This window comes from Lepisma saccharinum, chromosome 3 (genome assembly GCF_977018435.1).
Source record: "Lepisma saccharinum chromosome 3, izLepSacc3.1, whole genome shotgun sequence".
Classification (NCBI taxonomy): domain Eukaryota; kingdom Metazoa; phylum Arthropoda; class Insecta; order Zygentoma; family Lepismatidae; genus Lepisma; species Lepisma saccharinum.
In genome coordinates this window covers 23,631,283-23,649,125 of record NC_139231.1, presented here as the reverse complement: position 1 = coordinate 23,649,125, position 17,843 = coordinate 23,631,283, and the positions used below count along the sequence as shown (strand labels likewise).

The window sequence follows — 17,843 nt, the reverse complement described above, 5'->3', positions numbered from 1 at the left end:
TGATAACCGCAAGCAGCCTGGTTTGCGGCACAATAGGCGGATTGTTCACTTTGGGAATGTTCTACCCTTGGTGTAACTCGAAAGTAAGTATATTCGTACCGTTCGAAACATAATTATTTTATGTTTGAAGTAAGCGTGTAGAAAATAGTAGCAGTTTGAGGTAACAATTAGCATTTTGAATTCGTTTTTATGAACCAATGTAAGTAAATTGGAATAACTCTAGATTATATACAGCGTGTCATTTTAATGGTTCCCACGGACCACAGAAACGTATAGAGGACATCAAAACAAACAACTTTTCTCCGTAACATCTTTCTCGTTGGTGCGTCGTTTCGGCGCTACAGTCGTTCAAAAAAGGCCGTTTGCCTCCCGAATGCTGGCAACCCAACACAACATTTGATTGCATTTGAGGTGTGATTTCCTGTCGTGAAGCAATGCGTGCCAGGCTTGCCAGGAACACACATATTCTGTGAAAATGACATAGCCACAACCAGCCACATTATGTACCATAAAACAAAGCGAGAAAACACGTTCTGTAACCCAACAGGAAGTGAACCAACAATACGAAAAATGGTAGAAAAACAACGCATTCGAAAGGAATTAGTAATATCGAGTTTTGTCTCAAATATTTGCAAATTTCCTTGCGAAGTTGACACTTAGAGTTTAGTCTATACACTTTATTCTTCTGATACTGGTTGTCTATGACACACTGAACAGTTGACAAAATATAAATGAATGAACTCAAAATTCCAAAGGTAACTAACACGCGGTATTATGCTGCAATGGGCAAAATTGGTTGAAAATAAAGGGATGTAAAAAGTAGTAAAACAAGCTCTCCGACGACTGTGCTTATCTACGCACCGGATACACATGTAATAGTTTGAAACTTTGAATATGGCAGTACATTCCCTGCTGATTCATGATTAATTTGTTAGTGTGGTTGTAGAGTGTTTTAGCCATAATGTAAGAATGTGAACCTCGGATTATTCCGTTATCAGTAGCACAATCCATAACGCATGTATCAGGACAAATGAATATCCAAACCTATAAATATCAACCTTGCAACGAGGTTTGCAAATATTTGAAATGTAGCTGGGCGTAAACAGTCAGATGTAAACTGTAAGTCCAATAAAACTTGTTGTTGATGATGATTATGTTTGACACGTAGGCTAAGGGACAAAATCTGATATTGCCACTTCATTTTGAATACATTGTTCTTCTACCATTTTTCATATCGTTGGTTCACTTCCCCTTTCCTTGGATTAACTGCTGCTGGTCTTCTGGCTGATAGGCCATGTTACTCTAGATGTTCGGTCTACTGGACGCGTTCCTATCTTCGTTTTAGTTGATAGTCTGTCATTTTTCAGATATTTTGTTTGTGGCTTGCAACACTGCCGTGCGCTGTTTTTCCGCAGGAAATGACGTCACAGATAGGATAAAATGTTGTAGTGCCGAAACGACGAACAAACGAGAAAAATGTTACTGAGAAAATATGTTTGTTTTGATGTCTTCCAAACGTTTCTCTGATCCGTGGACACCATTAAAATGACACCCTGTATAGATGTAGAAAATACTAACACTTAAGCACTTCAAAGTATTTTATGATTTTTTTAATTAAATAAACATTGAACTGAAAGTTATTTGTAAATTGATTTTAGTTTAAAGTTCAATAAAAAGTACAGCTATTTTTAGTTCAATTAGGACATTTATACTGAATTGCTTTGAAATTTTGTATTAACATAAATTTTATTTTCAAGGATGCAATTCTACTTGAAAATGAAACAAGTTATAGAACGACCACAAGGAAAACAACCTTCGAAGAAAAGTCTCTGCGCAACTTCCCTTTCTTCCGTTCAACTCGGGCCATAAGGAAACAAGCACCACTCTGCCCCTCCCCTCCACACAGGAGTAAGAGTTGCACAGTCCTGAGTCTGCGCAGGCTATTTTGCTTGTGGTTCCACCATAATCTTGAAAGCTTAACCCTAGAAAGCTAACGTATCGTAAAACCTACGATCCAAGATGACCATATTTCACCGTACACCCCTTAGCCGGTGGGCAATGAACTCGTCCGCTCTGTTCCGCTCACTATGTTGCATTTTGTGTCGGTTTATGGCAGACTCAGTTGTCAACCGGCCGCAGGTATAGTTGTTTTCAGAATGCGCTCGTACGTATTACTACACTATAGCCTCTCCGCCTGTATTTTTGCTGGAATCCTTTCTTGCGAACTTTTAATTTTTTTTATTACTGTGTATAGTTTTTGAAGTTTTTAGTGACGGTTATATTTTGATTGAATTAAAGTTCAAATTATTTATAAGCACCAAAAATGAATCCACAAAACCAGCCACGCACAATCTGCGGAATTTGTCCATCGGCAAAGAGGAGGATGACGTTATTGTAATGCTGCCGCTGGAACAAGCCGATGTGTGGGAGCATCGGGAAAAATGATGTGTGCACTGCACTGATGAACTTTAAAACAGTTTTTCTGTAACCAAAATGTTTCTCAAGGTGTATTCTAACAAGTCATGTTCATGAAAATTCAAGTTTTTAAAAACCTATTGGTTGTCATAGTTTTTTAACCACCTCGTAAATTGTATGATACGTTAGCTTTAACTAAACTTTTCATACACGTTAGCTTTCTAGGGTTAAAAAAGTTACATGCATTCTCCAATTGAATCTACTGGTTCACTTGCGGAAGAAACGAGGAGGGAATTCCGAGATAATGGGGTTGAAAGGAGAGCATAGGACTGTAATTGTTTTTGTCCTGTCATGTATTGCTTCATTCATCTTTAATTAACTCAATAGGTAGAAAGCAACATAAAATAACTGTTCTAGACAATTGGCACATCATGTGAATAACAAATAAGCATATCCTTATAGTATCTTTTGCCGAACACCGAGGCGGAGTGGTTAGCTCAGTGCGCTACGACGACAGGGGTCCCAGCTTCTAATCCCGGCCTGGGCGCGGGTGTTATTTGTGAGTGTCCCTTCATTAATTTCATAACATCATCACTCATGCTCATCTTCGCGATTAGGCAAAACTGGCAGAAAAGCCAAGTAAAATATAGTAGATCAATCAATAAATGTTATCAGAAAACGTCAAACATTAACGACTTTTTAAAATGACCATTCGGTATTTCCCGACTGCTCAGGATCCCGAAGAGTCAGGAAGACAGTGCCCGAAGTCGGGAAGATGGGATTTTTTTTCCAGATTCCTTTTCCGACTTTTTTAGATCTTGCACACCCCTACTGAAAACAATTCGAATTTGATGGAACCCATTCTTAGCTATATAATCCCTGGATTCCATCTTCAATTTTCCACAGTTGGATTCGCTTAAGTACTCTACACGTTAACAGGAGAATGCATGTACACCAAAGACGTATTTGGGGGGGGGGGAGTCCAGGGGGTCCGGACCAGCCCCCGAAAGATTTACCAAGTACAAAAATTAAATTAGGAAAATATGCGTTGTTTAACATTTCTTGTATAATCGAGGGTTATTTCTTTCAATTTATTTGAAGGCAGTAAATATTTATTTTTTACTATTCTTTTTTTTAACATTAATTTGATGTGTGTGTGTGAGTCTAAACAAAAGGTAACGCAGTACAATGACTATTTTGTTGCATAACAACAACATAATTATTTTATTGGGAGACGCTTGACACTAAACTATCCTACGGCATTGTCAAAGACATATTTAGGGCCGAAGCCCACGTTTCCGGCCCCCCCTCCCCCCGCCGCAAGACTTACCAAGTACTAACATTAGACAATTAAAATATACATATTTAGCATTTGCTGTATAATCGAGGGTTATTTCCGCCGAACTTTGAATGAGAGTACCGAATATATTAATCTGAAACTAATTTTCATCAACTTGATCTAACATTCTATCTTGTTATTTAATAAATATATATTCATTATCTATTTGGCACTGACATCCTTGCCAGGGCAGTTGCTTTTATACAAATCTTAGTGATCTTAACTACACGTACGCTAGATAATGAATACATGCTTTTATATATCTATTCTTACACCGATTTTTACCTACAATATAATATTAATTTAATATTTATTAATTATTGTTATTTTAATTTAATATAATAATATAATTTTTTTTTAAACGTTTATATTATTCATTATTATTATTTCTGAGACACTTGGTTCGGACCCCCCCAGAAATAAATGCTTAATTTTCTTCCGCACATCTTTTTTAAAACATATTTTAATCGAAAACACTCACGCAGTGTCATCTTATGTTATTAAAACCATTTCGTCAAATTGACCGTAGAATGTTAGGTATTGAATTGAGACCGCTATTGTATACAACAGGCAAGCCCTTGGTCGTAATTTGAAAAAAACTCTGCAATTACTTTCCTGTACATGTATTTGTTGTCAAAATAAGCAAAAATGAAGAACGTTACGAGTAGTTATCAGTTTCTTTGGGAAATTTTCAAAGAAGTCTTTGTAGATAATAGATATTTGATACATATAGTGACTAAAAAATGGGTCGCCTTTTCTTTATTTTCAATGTCGCACCACCTAAATTTCATTCCGCAGCCCCTTAGCACCCGATGATGATTAATCCTCCGCCGCCGCTGCACGTTAAGTACGCTTTCGAAATGTACGACGCTAGCTATTACGTCACTACAAGTACCAGTGGCGGCGATTGGGTTCCTAATTTGGGGGATAAGTTGCCAAAATGGGAGGAGGGTGGTTTACTTTCCCTTGGTAGATAAGGTTTAACATAGTGCACGGGCAAAAGTGGAAAAGAGTGGGGGCAACTGCCCTCCCGGTGCCCCTAATCGCCGCCACTGCAAGTACCATGAATGTTTTATGACACACAGCATGAATTGGAATACAAGGAACCGGAGTTTCTCTTTCATCATTGAATGAAACTGAAATATGAAAATGAAATCAGAATTATGGTAAGACTTCGCAGTGTTTATTTCATATAATTCGTGAATCTATTTCCCTTGACCTTTGATAATTATTTAATGTTGTCCATATTTCTCTTACTGAAAGTATTTAAGAAAATAAATTTCACAAGAAGGTTACATGAGACTATAATTAAAACGGGGTTCAGGCTAGTTACTGTCTGGCTGCCTTAGCAGAGACCATGGACGAAAGTGCGCATGCGCCGACCGGACGTGTTCAGTGGGTAAATAGAGGTGACGGCACTTTGGGCAGGAAGCGGGTTACTTGAAAATCGTCTGCTGTGGAAACACCAATGAAGTTTCAACGTAGTAATATCGCATCCAAAATATATAGACAGATGTTTACGAATTATGTAAGGGTTCAGAATTAAATTAAAGCCATCCATATACTATATCAGCAAACATGAAAGTATTCATCACGTCACATTAGTAGATAATTAGTAGGCTATATAAATTTTTTTGTAAACCAATAGCTTTATTTTAGATCATTAAGTTAAATTGATCTGCTTAGTAAATATTATAATTAGCATAAATGTACACAACATTAATCAGGATAGTGTTCACTATTATTATTATAGTATTATTGATTGATTTGGTGTTTTAAGTCCACTTTATGCACAGTAAGGCTAATCGGGACTGGGCCTACAGTTTAAAGTGGGATCCGAACCACTATGTGCCTCCACCGGGTTCGAACCCGGGACCCCTTGATTACAAGGCAATGAAAAATAGTATTAATGTATGTAGTATTATAAATCTGAATTTAGTAACTGAATTGTTTGTGACATTTTCTAGTATAACGAGGGTATTTTGTAAATGTGCAACAGGAGCCGAAACGTCTTAATTTTCTATATTCCACTTCAAAACTGTTTCTTGCAAATTGTAAGAGCCATCACAGACACAACACAGCATGCGGTAATGAACACAACAAGCGAACACATACAAGCGAAATATCACAGGGTAGTTTGGCGAGTGCTTCTCCCTGTTTCCCCTCTCGCGTTTGGAATTGTCTTCTCCAGGTAGTTTCGTATTCCCTGGCTGGACTGTAATACACGTAGGTTATCATTTATGTACAACAATTTAAAATACATCCCTATCCGTTGCCTCAAATATAAATTTTACATTATGTGTATGAAGCAGCTGAATATTTTCCACAATTATCTGTCGCCTTTATTGTTAATGTTTATGTATTCGTTCTATCCTCATTTGCTGATGATATAATTCTTAGGGAGCACTGTCCGGAGTGATTGTCAGCATTACTTTTGTTTTCTGGATTGCAATCAAGGCTCAAATAGCAATAGAAGAAGGATTAATTGCGTATCCGAAGAAACCCTTCTCTGTTGATGGCTGCATATGCAATGTGACTATAGCTCCGTCTTCAACAACTGCTACTGAAGGGTAAGTATTCATGGATAATAATGCGGCAACTATGAAGTAGTCATTGTGGCTAGCGTAGCACCGCAGATAAGGGGCCCATAATTGTACCAGTGATTTATCAACACCCCTACCATATTTCCTCAACGCCCCTCTACCATATGGGTCCATTTAAGATCATTTTGACTTTAAATTTACAATGAAATTCCAATCCCCTTTCAGCTGGAGAAAATTTGATGGACCTCTGACTTTATCTCTGCCTTGAACGCTGACCGAAGATACTGTACCTCATTCAAAAATAATTGAAAAATAATTTAATTTCGTTGCCATACAGTTTCCCGAAAAGGGTATGAAGGCTACCTTCCAGAGATATTACCGCGATTATTAAATGCACTCAGTAACGTCTTTTATAACTATTTAGGTGGTATTTATGTAGAATATGAAAGAAACTCAAGATAAATTAAACCACATATGAACGATTTATCTGTGGTAAATTGCTGAAGTGTTCCTTGAAAAAGAGCCCGATTTTATTACGTTATTTCTTCAGTAACTGTGAGGAATGAGGATAATATCCAGGTACTCTGCAGAATCTAGTCTTTATATAGATGCACATCATTCTATTGTTGCCTAACCGCTAATTCAACTCACGCCTTCACACCAATTTTCAATAGCAAAGCTACGGAAGCACTGACGCTTCGCAGAATTTCAGATCAGAGTTTTCTCGGGAACGCCCATCGCTTCGGGGAGGAGGTGGGGTCTGGTAACGTCAGTTTTGGACCTCGACAGCTGTGAAATTCAGCAGCGCCATCTCTTAATTTTCTTGGGCAGATGAAGTGGGATCAAGAGTGCGACAGGTGCCCCTCAGCGGATAATTGCAAAACTTCTTGGGCCGGACTATTCCCAGCGGGAGGTCAGCGTGCTTTAGTTCCAAATCTGTTTATATACTTTTATTTGTGGTAGCACGGTTGGACTTCTGTGCAAAGCATGGACGTTGCATTTGGTTTGTTTCATCTCCTGTTGAATTTCAACAGTTTACCATTCATCCTCATGGCTGGGAAAACCTGAGTTATAGAAAAGCGATGTAAAATAACAGAAAGTGAAAAATACGTAATACATTAACTAGTTAAATATTAGGTGGTGTGTTGCCAACTAAATGTGGAACAGCCACTTTTGAATTGAATTCAATATTACTATTTTAGTGTTTCATTACATTCCTGTAATACAATGACTCTCAGCTTTGTCCCTTAGAGCCAGTGTGAGAATTAACGGGCTGGGGATTCCCCCCACAAAGTTTTTATTCCCGTCCAAAAAGTTATTTATAATCCTGCAAGGGATGTTTTTATTCCCCAAGAAAATTGAAAGCATGTGGTATATCATTTCTTAACTATGGTAAACATAATTGAAAAATCATTCTACATTAATTATCCTTAAACCAATTGCATCCTACTACATGCCTGTAGTTCTATTTTTAAATAGCCCATTTTTTACTTGTCTACATTGTCGTTGGTGTAGAGGTTTTCAAACGGAAATGTTTTCAGAATTAGTCTATATTGATGAGACATCACTATTGTTCACACAAATTGTGGCTTAACATATCTGTTCGCATTGAATTGAACTAGTTTGATAGCTCTTTTTGATATGAGTTGGGGTTTTCTTATAATGTAAATAGCCATTCTATTTTTTTCTAAAATATGTGCAAATACTATCAAAAGATTTGATGACTTTGGTTAGGCAATATTTTAGTTTACTGACTGGTAACATATTCAAATTTGCATATCCAAAAAAGCCCACCTCCTGAAATTTTATCACAAATACGCCACTGAGTGGGCATCTCTCTCCCCCAAAGCAAGAAGCTTAATTCACACAGTGCCATTTGCTCACAAAATTTCATTTCTATTGGAGAAGGTGCTTCTACATAGATGCTGTCGATCATTTTTCCTATCTTAAAAACTTTGTATTTTTGTGTGTCGACAGATTTTGATGTTTTACATAACGTAAGATTTGTTTGGAGACACATATATCTCAAATAACCTTGATATTAGGCCTCAAATCGTGGCCGCCTAAAAACTTTTAAATCACAGAGTACTTTCATCTTTGTTTCGTGAAATACTTATGTATGCGACATGTACACACACATAAAGCCAAAAAACCTTGCAAATTCTAATAAAATATTTGAAATTACTAACAGCAACAGTCCTAACAATTCTACTTGACAATGTATATTTGTTGGCACCATCCTAACACACTGAAAATATAACAGAAAACAACAGATGGATTCCAAACCTTACTAATCAAATTTGCGTTGCCGACAGTCCTGCATTTACCTGGTGGAGGCATATGACATAGTGGTTTGGATCCAACTTTAAACTGTAGGTCCAGTCCCGATTAGACCTAAAGCAATAAATCAACAACATATTAATCGATAGTCCTGTATTACTCACTGTCATTAAATATTTATGGGAGAAATAATGGAAGTATATCTGCGGATCATTTCAATAATATGGAACATATTAATAAAAACTTTAAAACACTCATTTTTTAAATAGGATGAGTCATAAGTCCCTTAACACTGTGCAAAATATATTGGAGTTATGCTGAGTAAAATAGGTCATGATATAAACATGGTAGCCCAAGATGAACCCTAGTTGTGTGTGTCAAGCAGAGCTCCGCTATATTGTTGGCCGCCATATTAAATACAATTCCAATTTTTTAAATAAAAAGGGTGTGATATGACGTAACAAATATCGCTGTAATTTCACGAGAAATGCAGTGGTGAAGGTTTTTTCGACGTATCATTAATCAGTAAAAGTTTTGAATGATTGCTTTTGAAAATTTTGTCATATTCGAGGTGTCAGAAAACAGTATTGAAATGCCTATAACGCGTCAGATATCACACTGAAGTCTATTATGAGAAGTTCACATGCCATTCATTGCACATGATTTTAATCAGCTACATCCCCGAAGATTTGGATGTTATGAATGGTTGTCTCGAACAATTACAGTGTGACGCTTCCATTGGAATGAAAAGCGCTTTCATATTTTCGAGGTTTCATGTTTTAAAATCTGTATACATAGCTAAACCAATAGGTGTACTGTGTTTTATTTTGATACCAACTAAATATTTGGAAAAAATATATATTTAAAATTTATCTCTTTTAACCTCCCTCTGTCTTTAACAGTTCACAAATCCCATCCCCAAGTCTCAAGAGTTAAAGGTATTATTTTCCAAAGATGGCAATACAGTGCCATGCAAATTTATGTAAAACGATACGTGAGGCCTTGGGTCAAAGACCGGTGTCAGGGGGGCAAGGTGCCAAAGCTGGGGGCAAAGACAATATATATTTCCCTTTGTAGATAAGGTTTAGCATAGTGCAGGGAAAAAAATTGCGAAAAGTTGGGGTAGCAACTAATCCCCTCGCAAACCCTAATCGCCGCCACTGCATCAGACATTTCAAAAAGTAGTAGTAATCAGTTTTGTCTTTTTGATTCTCGTTCCTTATTTCTATAGTGTTGATAAGTGGACATTTCTATTGACGATTTCTGTGTATTTTATTTCAGCTATGTATTCCCTCTATACAAACTGTCTTACCTCTGGCTTTGTTCACTGGGTATGCTGACAACTATACTGGTCGGTCTTGGTGTAAGCTTTCTGACAAAGTTTGAAGACCCCAGAAATGTCAATCCGGACTTACTATCTCCTGTCGCGATTTCGCTCTTCACAATATTGCCGAAACGGATTAGAACAATACTGCATTTACCTGAATACAAATGTCAAAATAAGGTAAGAATAAATATATACGATTATACGTACATAATATGTAAGTGAAGACAATGTTTAAATAAATTGTTCTGTGAATAATTCCATTTATGCATGTTTTACTACACTCTGTCCCAACTGTCTCTGGAGCAGGCGAAAGAAAACAAGTCTCTGCGTAAGTAGTGACGCGAGACGGCTCCACCAATGAACACGTGAGAGGAACGGAATTGAGTGGGGGGAGGAGACTGCAGTTACCAGCCTTCCCAGCAGCGTGTACTGCTTCGCACTGCCTATTCGATTTCCCCCACTACCCTATCACTATGAGCGATCTTGCTCGAGAGAGAGGGTATAAGTCAGCTAATTCAGCCTGAATATTACTACATTCTGCTATAAACTTCACGCCTCTTTTTTCTGATTAAAAATCCTGTTAATCTGTACTTCTTCGTCAGGAACAAATTGCTATTCACACGACATGAATAGAAAAACGTGATAATACAGGGGAATTCCAGCGTTACGTGTGTGACATTTTACACACAAAATTTAACCTTCTATAAATAAGATTGGAATAAAATATTAATAATAAATTGATTTAATAGAATTACGAAGTACTTTATGGTGTCTGTTAACAAAGGAAAAATACACTTGAGTGTCAGCCTGAATGCATGAAAAGCATCAACAAAAGTGCGTTACGTGTGTGACGCTTCAAAAAAGTAGCAAATTTTGACTTCATTTGTTTGTGAAGCATGTAGGCTGAAGATGCTAGTAACTTTTATTGGTGAAATTTATTTATTTATTTATTGAACTCAACAGGTACATACCTAATTATAGAACCCATATGAAGGATACATAGTGAATACAATTATATATATTTCTGTAACATAGAGGTAGAAATTATATATATTTATATATATAAATACATATACATACATATATATATATATATATATATATATATATATATATATATATATATATATAGTATATATACACTCTTTATCACACCATTTCATTAGGAATTGATGTGTATAAACTTGTTAATTGTGTTAATAGTGGCTCTACTGAGGTCCCTTAGGTTCATAGAAAATATGTCAATGGTGTTATTCTTGATAAGCAATTTATTCTAACTGATGCACATTCTCCACTATGGAGATTTGTTTTAATTTCCGATCTAGCCTTGTTTATAAGAAAAACTTCATTCTTCAGTCTAGTTTTCGACGGCGGGATTAGAAAATTTATCTGGCAGAGTAGATGTTCAGCATCTACGCGTACTTCGTGATTTAACAATTGAGGACTAAAAGTGGTAAACGTTGTAAGTGCCAAAAGCAAAAGTGTTGGGAAATCGCATAGTTCCGCACATCAGCCCGTAAGGACGTGCACACTACTGACCTCTTTACACGCCCTTTGAACAACTTAGAGGACTACTGGCCACATTTCACGTTTACCACATTATATAGCATGGCACATTTCACAGTTTAACGTGGAAAACTGTGTTTGAATTATTGTGGCACTTACAGCGTTTACAAATTTTGGTCTTTAGTTTTCACAAGAAAACTATTTCATTTAACGTTCTTCTGTGACATAGCTTTGTAAACCAACATTCATATATTAGGTTGTTGTAGTGTTCATATGTGGGGTAAACTTTCTGAAATTTGTATTTTAAAAATTTAAGAAATCTTGATTGGACTCTTTCAATTGCTTCACTGTACTTTGCTGTGTCTGTATTCCATATAACAGATGCATATTCGAGTTTTGGTCTTACATATGAATAATACAAAACTTTTTGTGTCTCTATACTCTTGAAATCCCTCCCCATTCTAAGAATAAACCCAAGGTTCTTGAACGCTTCACTAATTATTTGTTCTACGTGTTTATTAAAAGTAAGATTTGAATCAAAAGTAACCCCTAAATCCTTGACTGTAAAATTCCTTGCTAGAGTATTGTTGTATATTTGATACTGAAATTCAACTGGATTTTATCATTCGAGTATATATTACATAATGGCATTTATTGTTATTTAGTGTTAAATCATTGTTTATTGTCCACGTTTCTGTGCAATTATATGCATTCACAAACATTTAAGCCTTAATGAAATTAAAAGCAATAATAATTTCCATTTCAATTAATTTTGTTATATACAAGGAGTAGGGCCACTTTTCGTGGAATGGCCGTATTCATTTTGTATTCTTACTCTATAAATTAGAAAACAAGTGAAATATTCAGTTCACTCTTCTTTTAAAAGTGTAGTTACTGTTCCTAATTCGATTTCAGTTATATATTGTGCGGATTTCAGGAATATAGTTACACACGACTTTTACATGGCCTATCCTAAGTTTATTGGCAATAATTAGAAAATGAGTAGGTGGAATGTAAGTTGAAACAAGAGTATGTTACTTCAAGACATTCTTTATTAAGAACAGGGAACCACTGATGAAAAATTGTAACCAAAGCACAAATGAGATTACAAACAAAAAAAAACTAACATTTGAAGAATAATAAAAATTGTCGTCCAGTACCTGGCAGGCAGTGTGTTAGCTTATAGATTAATCAAAATCATAAATTTGAAATCACAGGCCACCTAAATGCAGTGGCAAGGCACTTGCCTACAGTTTAACATCATTCTTGCAATGTTCGCAAGTAAAGTACAAGATGCTTTTCTCATCTGCAGATTGGACGTAGGCCCAACCATTACACGAGAGACATTGCACCCATTCTTCATTGAATGTCTCGCGACAAATGATAAATTTTGTTGTTCCTTTCTGATCGGAACAGAAGTCCAGGTGGTCCGTCTTCTTCATAGGTGCCATGTAGTGTTCATCTTCCTTTGCTCCCCTTGTAGAAGTGCGTGCGTGTGTTTCCGCGTTTCATCTTCCGAACGTCCTACATGTCTCGTTCATTTAATCTCTTCTGGGATTTCATTTCTTCTTCACAGATTAGTGTACGAGGGTCCTTGTTCAGAGGCTGTACTGTGGAGTTGCTATTGGTCTTTGCTGAGTCCGTTGATGTGGCAACTGGAAGATCATTCAGCACTGGCGTTGCAGAAACATACTCCGCATTAGGCTCTGTAAAGTTCTCAGCGGGAGGAAATCCAAATCGACAAATAGCCCTGGGTTCCTAGGGAAAAGACCGAACAGCTGAGAGCTGACTGTGCAAGTTCCATTCTAAAGATGGAAGAGAAGGCAAACAATCTCAGAAACATCTTTCTGTATGTTTGGTTTTGAACTTCTTTTTGCCCGGTACTGGAAGACCGTTCGTCGTCCGGCACTGTACGATCGTCACATGGTTGCACCTCGTCCGATTTTACATTTTGTGCAGGTGCTACTGTGAATCCTTTATCAGCTATTACGAACTAGAGGCCTGCATACGTACTTACGTATAAAATTATATCTACTGCTTATCTAGAATTGGAGGAATATCACCGTGAAAATAACTTTTCACACTCGCTTTTCCAACGAACTGCTTCACCCTCTCCACTTTCACACGACACTCCACCCAGACTATGTTAAACATTCATTTTGGTCTTACAATTTCTTCATTCGAAACTCCAAACTTTTTTTATTAAGGGGCTGATTCTTGAAAAATGTAATCTTAAATATCTTTCTTTTAGAAAAGAATTTTCATCAAATTTAATACTCTGTTCAGTCACAAGAGGCCTCCCCACTTTAAATTTTAATTTTGTATATCTTATAGGGCACTTCATATGTTTAATAATTGTCTGACTTACATAGCAGAGACTTACATAGCAGTAGCACAACACAGAAATTACTAATCTCAAAGCAGAAATGGTAATAAATAAAAAGAAAGAGCTTTCGTTTCGAAAGAAAATAGTTTTTTAAGTCATTACATTTGGAATTACGGGACAGATGTTACGGCGATTTTCATAACCTTGTAAAACGCTATAATAACTGAATGCTACTAATTGTAAATAGTCTCCAGTTCAAGACGCAAGCCTGAAATAACTTTGAACGCAGGTTTTTAACACTCGATGGACATACAAATAAGTGGTTAAAATATTAATAGCTATTAATAGTAGAAAAACATTCAAGGGACATTTTAATTCGGAAGTTGCTGAAATGACACTGAGTAACTTATTTTTGAGTCTGTTTCTCTCCGTTACTTTCCATTTTCATTATTTTCCGTTATTATTCTACATTATTGTATATTATCGATGATATTATTTCTATTATATTTCTATTATAATTTCTCCATTGTTTAACCAAAACTGTAGAACTTAGGATATTGGATATTCATTTTGAAAGTAGCTGTTTAAGACTTTTTTCATTATTCTCTACGTTAACTACCAAATTTTGTTAAACCAGCATGTGAAGATTATGCATAAGAGAGCCTCGAAATCTACATATTTGGTAAAGTGCAACAAAAATGGTTGCTAATTTTAATAAAATCAATAATAATAGCATGGCCTTTTCTATCATGACAGGACTCTGAAAATGCTGAGTTAGAAGAAGCATCGAGCCCGTTCGTTCACAAGAAGAACAGAGAGGAGATTGCAAAAGGAATGGAAACATAGGAACTAGCGCAATCATACGGCAATGACTAGTTCATAATGAGAAGTATTATACTTTATTTTGTAAGAGAAATTAAGAGAATTGGGAAGAAAAGAAAGGTGGATTGACTTAAATCAGGTGATTTAAATCACTTTAATAAACAATGTATTGAATAATGTACGTAAGAATTTTGAGAGATATCAGAATAACTCTTGGTGAAGTTACATTAATGCCGTTAGGAGAAATAGTGTTTTTTAGGCTCTAAGAAAGGAAGCAAAATATATGTACTGATGGGGCGAAGCTTTTACGAAAGGAAATGTAGCTTGTAAACTGTAAACACACTTAAATTCTCTTGATTTTATATTGAATAATTTGTATGGCAAAAGTTGCATACATTTTGTGTTCAAAAATATACAAAATAATAATCATGTTACACCGTAAATAGTGTCATTATCATAAAACTGTAAATAAACATGGCACCTAATATTTCACAAATTATGTTTTTAAAAATTGGCAAAAATTCAACTACAAATACATTAAAAAGTATTTTAAGTTAAAATTAGTTTTATTTTAACTGGAATAAATGTTAGTGTAATTATGTATTATGTTTCATTAACACACTTAACAAGCATTTTCATAGTAAGTTCATCTAGTATTAAGAACTGAAAAATGTATACAGTTTTTTTATTTCCTTTAATCACACTGTTCAAATACTATTTTACAGAGTCGTTTACTAGAAAAAGCCTTTCTATTAAAAAAAACACAAAAAACATATCTATATGTGTGGTGCCCAAAGCCATACCTGATTTTAAGCGTTTAAACACAATCGATTTAATTGAATAAAATCTGATTTCAATTTAAAAAATCATAAAGAATGATTTCTTTAATAAAAATCATGATTTGTATCCACCCTGAAGAAGAGTAAATAGTATACAATAATATGTTATAAAATTTAATCTATTTCTGGTATCAATAAAATATTATCTTGATGAGTTGCATACGAGTATACGTTTGTGTGGGAAACAGTGTGAAAAAGTGTGAAGATCTGAAGTCCGACCTATCATATTTGTGAAATCTGATATTGCTTCCAGAACGAGATCCTTCCTAAATGTGGAAATGTTTTAGTTGCGTTACACACACTTATTTTACTAGAACGTAATTGCTGTCTGAATTATTTCCTGCATTGTCACGACCTTTGTTACTCTGTGTTGGTACCGAACAGAGAAGCCAACTTAAGATAATTTTTTGGGGGGAAGGTAAATTTATTTGGGGATGCAAGATCGGCATAAACAATACTTTATATATGAAAATACACATGAAATGTGTCTTTCTACGTGAATTTAGGGGAGGGCAGAAAGTGCCAGGCCCCCCCCCCCCCAAGTCGGCGGCTATGGTACTGAAGGTCCTATGTAGTTGGGAAACTACATATTGTGATGATTAGAGCTAGGATTTTTATGACCTCAAAATGGTAGCCGGACAATTGCGATGGCGGACAATTGCAATGACGGACAATTGCTATGAACACAGTTAGAAGTGAAAGGGCGGGTGCACAATTGTGATGGCATTTTAAATCTTCTATCAAATTGAAGGGTGACTTAACACCCCGTACAATACCTCTTACAAGAAAATTATGTAAAATATTGATATTTTTTAATATAACACTGATTCCTCTCACACTTTCTCCAGGCCTGAGACTGGCAAGGTAGCTTGTAAATGTACTTGCATTACAACCACTTTTCGGTTAGTCATCCTGATCGTCGGAATTGTCCTACCATTAATTTGTAAAATGACCTTTACCGTCAAAATCATCGCAATTGCCCGTGATTTTGGCTATATCGTAATTGTCCGCCATGGCAATTATCCTAGGTTCCCTAAAAATCACCAAAGTATGCAAAATGAAAAATGCTCTTATTACCTAAAATTTTACAAAATATGCACTATAATTTGAAAAATATGCCCTTATAACTGGACTGTTTCAAACATCAATACCTGAGGTGGCGGGGTGATGGCACTGATAAGGGAGGATATTAACGCGGTGGTTGTGGCTAAATCTGACGGTAACTACGCACGAATGACAGAATATCTTTTCCTGGAACTTACCATCAACAAACAGAAGCTACTGCTAGCTGTTGCGTACCGTCCACCTGGAACGTGCTTTGTAAATTGTGAGGAGGAACTGGCTAAACTCATTCCCATGTACTCGCATGTATTATTACTGGGCGATCTGAACTTTCATTTAGAAACGGACAAACCTGAAGTAAATAAATTCCGCGCTGCTATCTCTTCTGACAATCTAAATATTTTGAAGCTCGATCCTACCTTCCACACTGCCAACTCGCATTCTTGGCTAGATGTCATCTTAACAGGAGACTGCTCCCGAATCGCCAAACATGGACAAACGAGCGCCTGCGGTCTCTCGTTCCACAATCTTATTTACGTTGCTTAGTCGCTCAATGTTCCGAAATCCAAGCCAAACATAATTGAATACCGCGATTTAAAGAAAATTAACCTCGCTTCTCTAAACGAAGATGCTACAAGAACCCCATGGAATTCAATATACAGCTTCACTAATATTAACGATAAGCTTAATGAATTAAATATGGCTCCTGTATTTGGTCAATGGCATGTGAAAGCAATTTAAAGAAAACAAACAAAGTAGTAAGTTTCTTCGTCAGAATAGTCAAACACAGACGCCCAGCCCTTGCAAACTTCTCCAAACAAGAAATTCTATCCACTCTACAAATTCATGACCTTTCTCTTCGCCGTCAACTCTCAGATTTAACACTACTCTTCAGAATCATTAATGCACAACTTTTCACCAGCGAACTCTTGCCACTTCTTAATATCAGAATCCCACGTCCCAACAGTAAATGTAACAACTTCTTTTGCATTAAATCTTCAAGGCTATCTTTAGAACAAAGATCACTTCTCTACAGGCTACAAACCACTTATAACTCATTAAAAGACGCTCCGGGCTTCCATTTATCAAAGCAGACTTACAGAACGGCGTGCATAAAGCAGCTGAAGTATAAATAATATTATTTTTGCCCTAGTTGTTATTATTCTTGTTATATATGTATATGTGTGTGTATGTGTCCATCTTATTATTTTGTTTATTTCTTTTTCGGTTGATATCCTGATGTAAAATGGATTTTTCTGTATTCAGGACTTTTCAAATAAATAAATAAATAAATAAATAAATAGTCTAATCTTACACCTTTTCGGCAAACATGCTTCACTAAAGAAAAAACGCGTCACGCGGCCTGCTTCCCCCTGGATGACCG

General features: G+C 36.1%; 1 protein-coding gene across 1 annotated transcript; it reads left to right on the top strand.

Moving 5' to 3' along the window:
• Positions 1-14,606, top strand: LOC145985724 (sodium-dependent multivitamin transporter-like). The gene is made up of 4 exons (XM_083119781.1): positions 1-83; positions 6,155-6,324; positions 9,859-10,081; positions 14,493-14,606. The coding sequence occupies exons 1-4, from the start codon at positions 57-59 to the stop codon at positions 14,580-14,582; spliced, it is 510 nt and encodes a 169-aa protein (XP_082975907.1). The 5' UTR covers positions 1-56; the 3' UTR covers positions 14,583-14,606.
• The last annotated feature ends 3,237 nt before the right edge of the window (positions 14,607-17,843 follow it).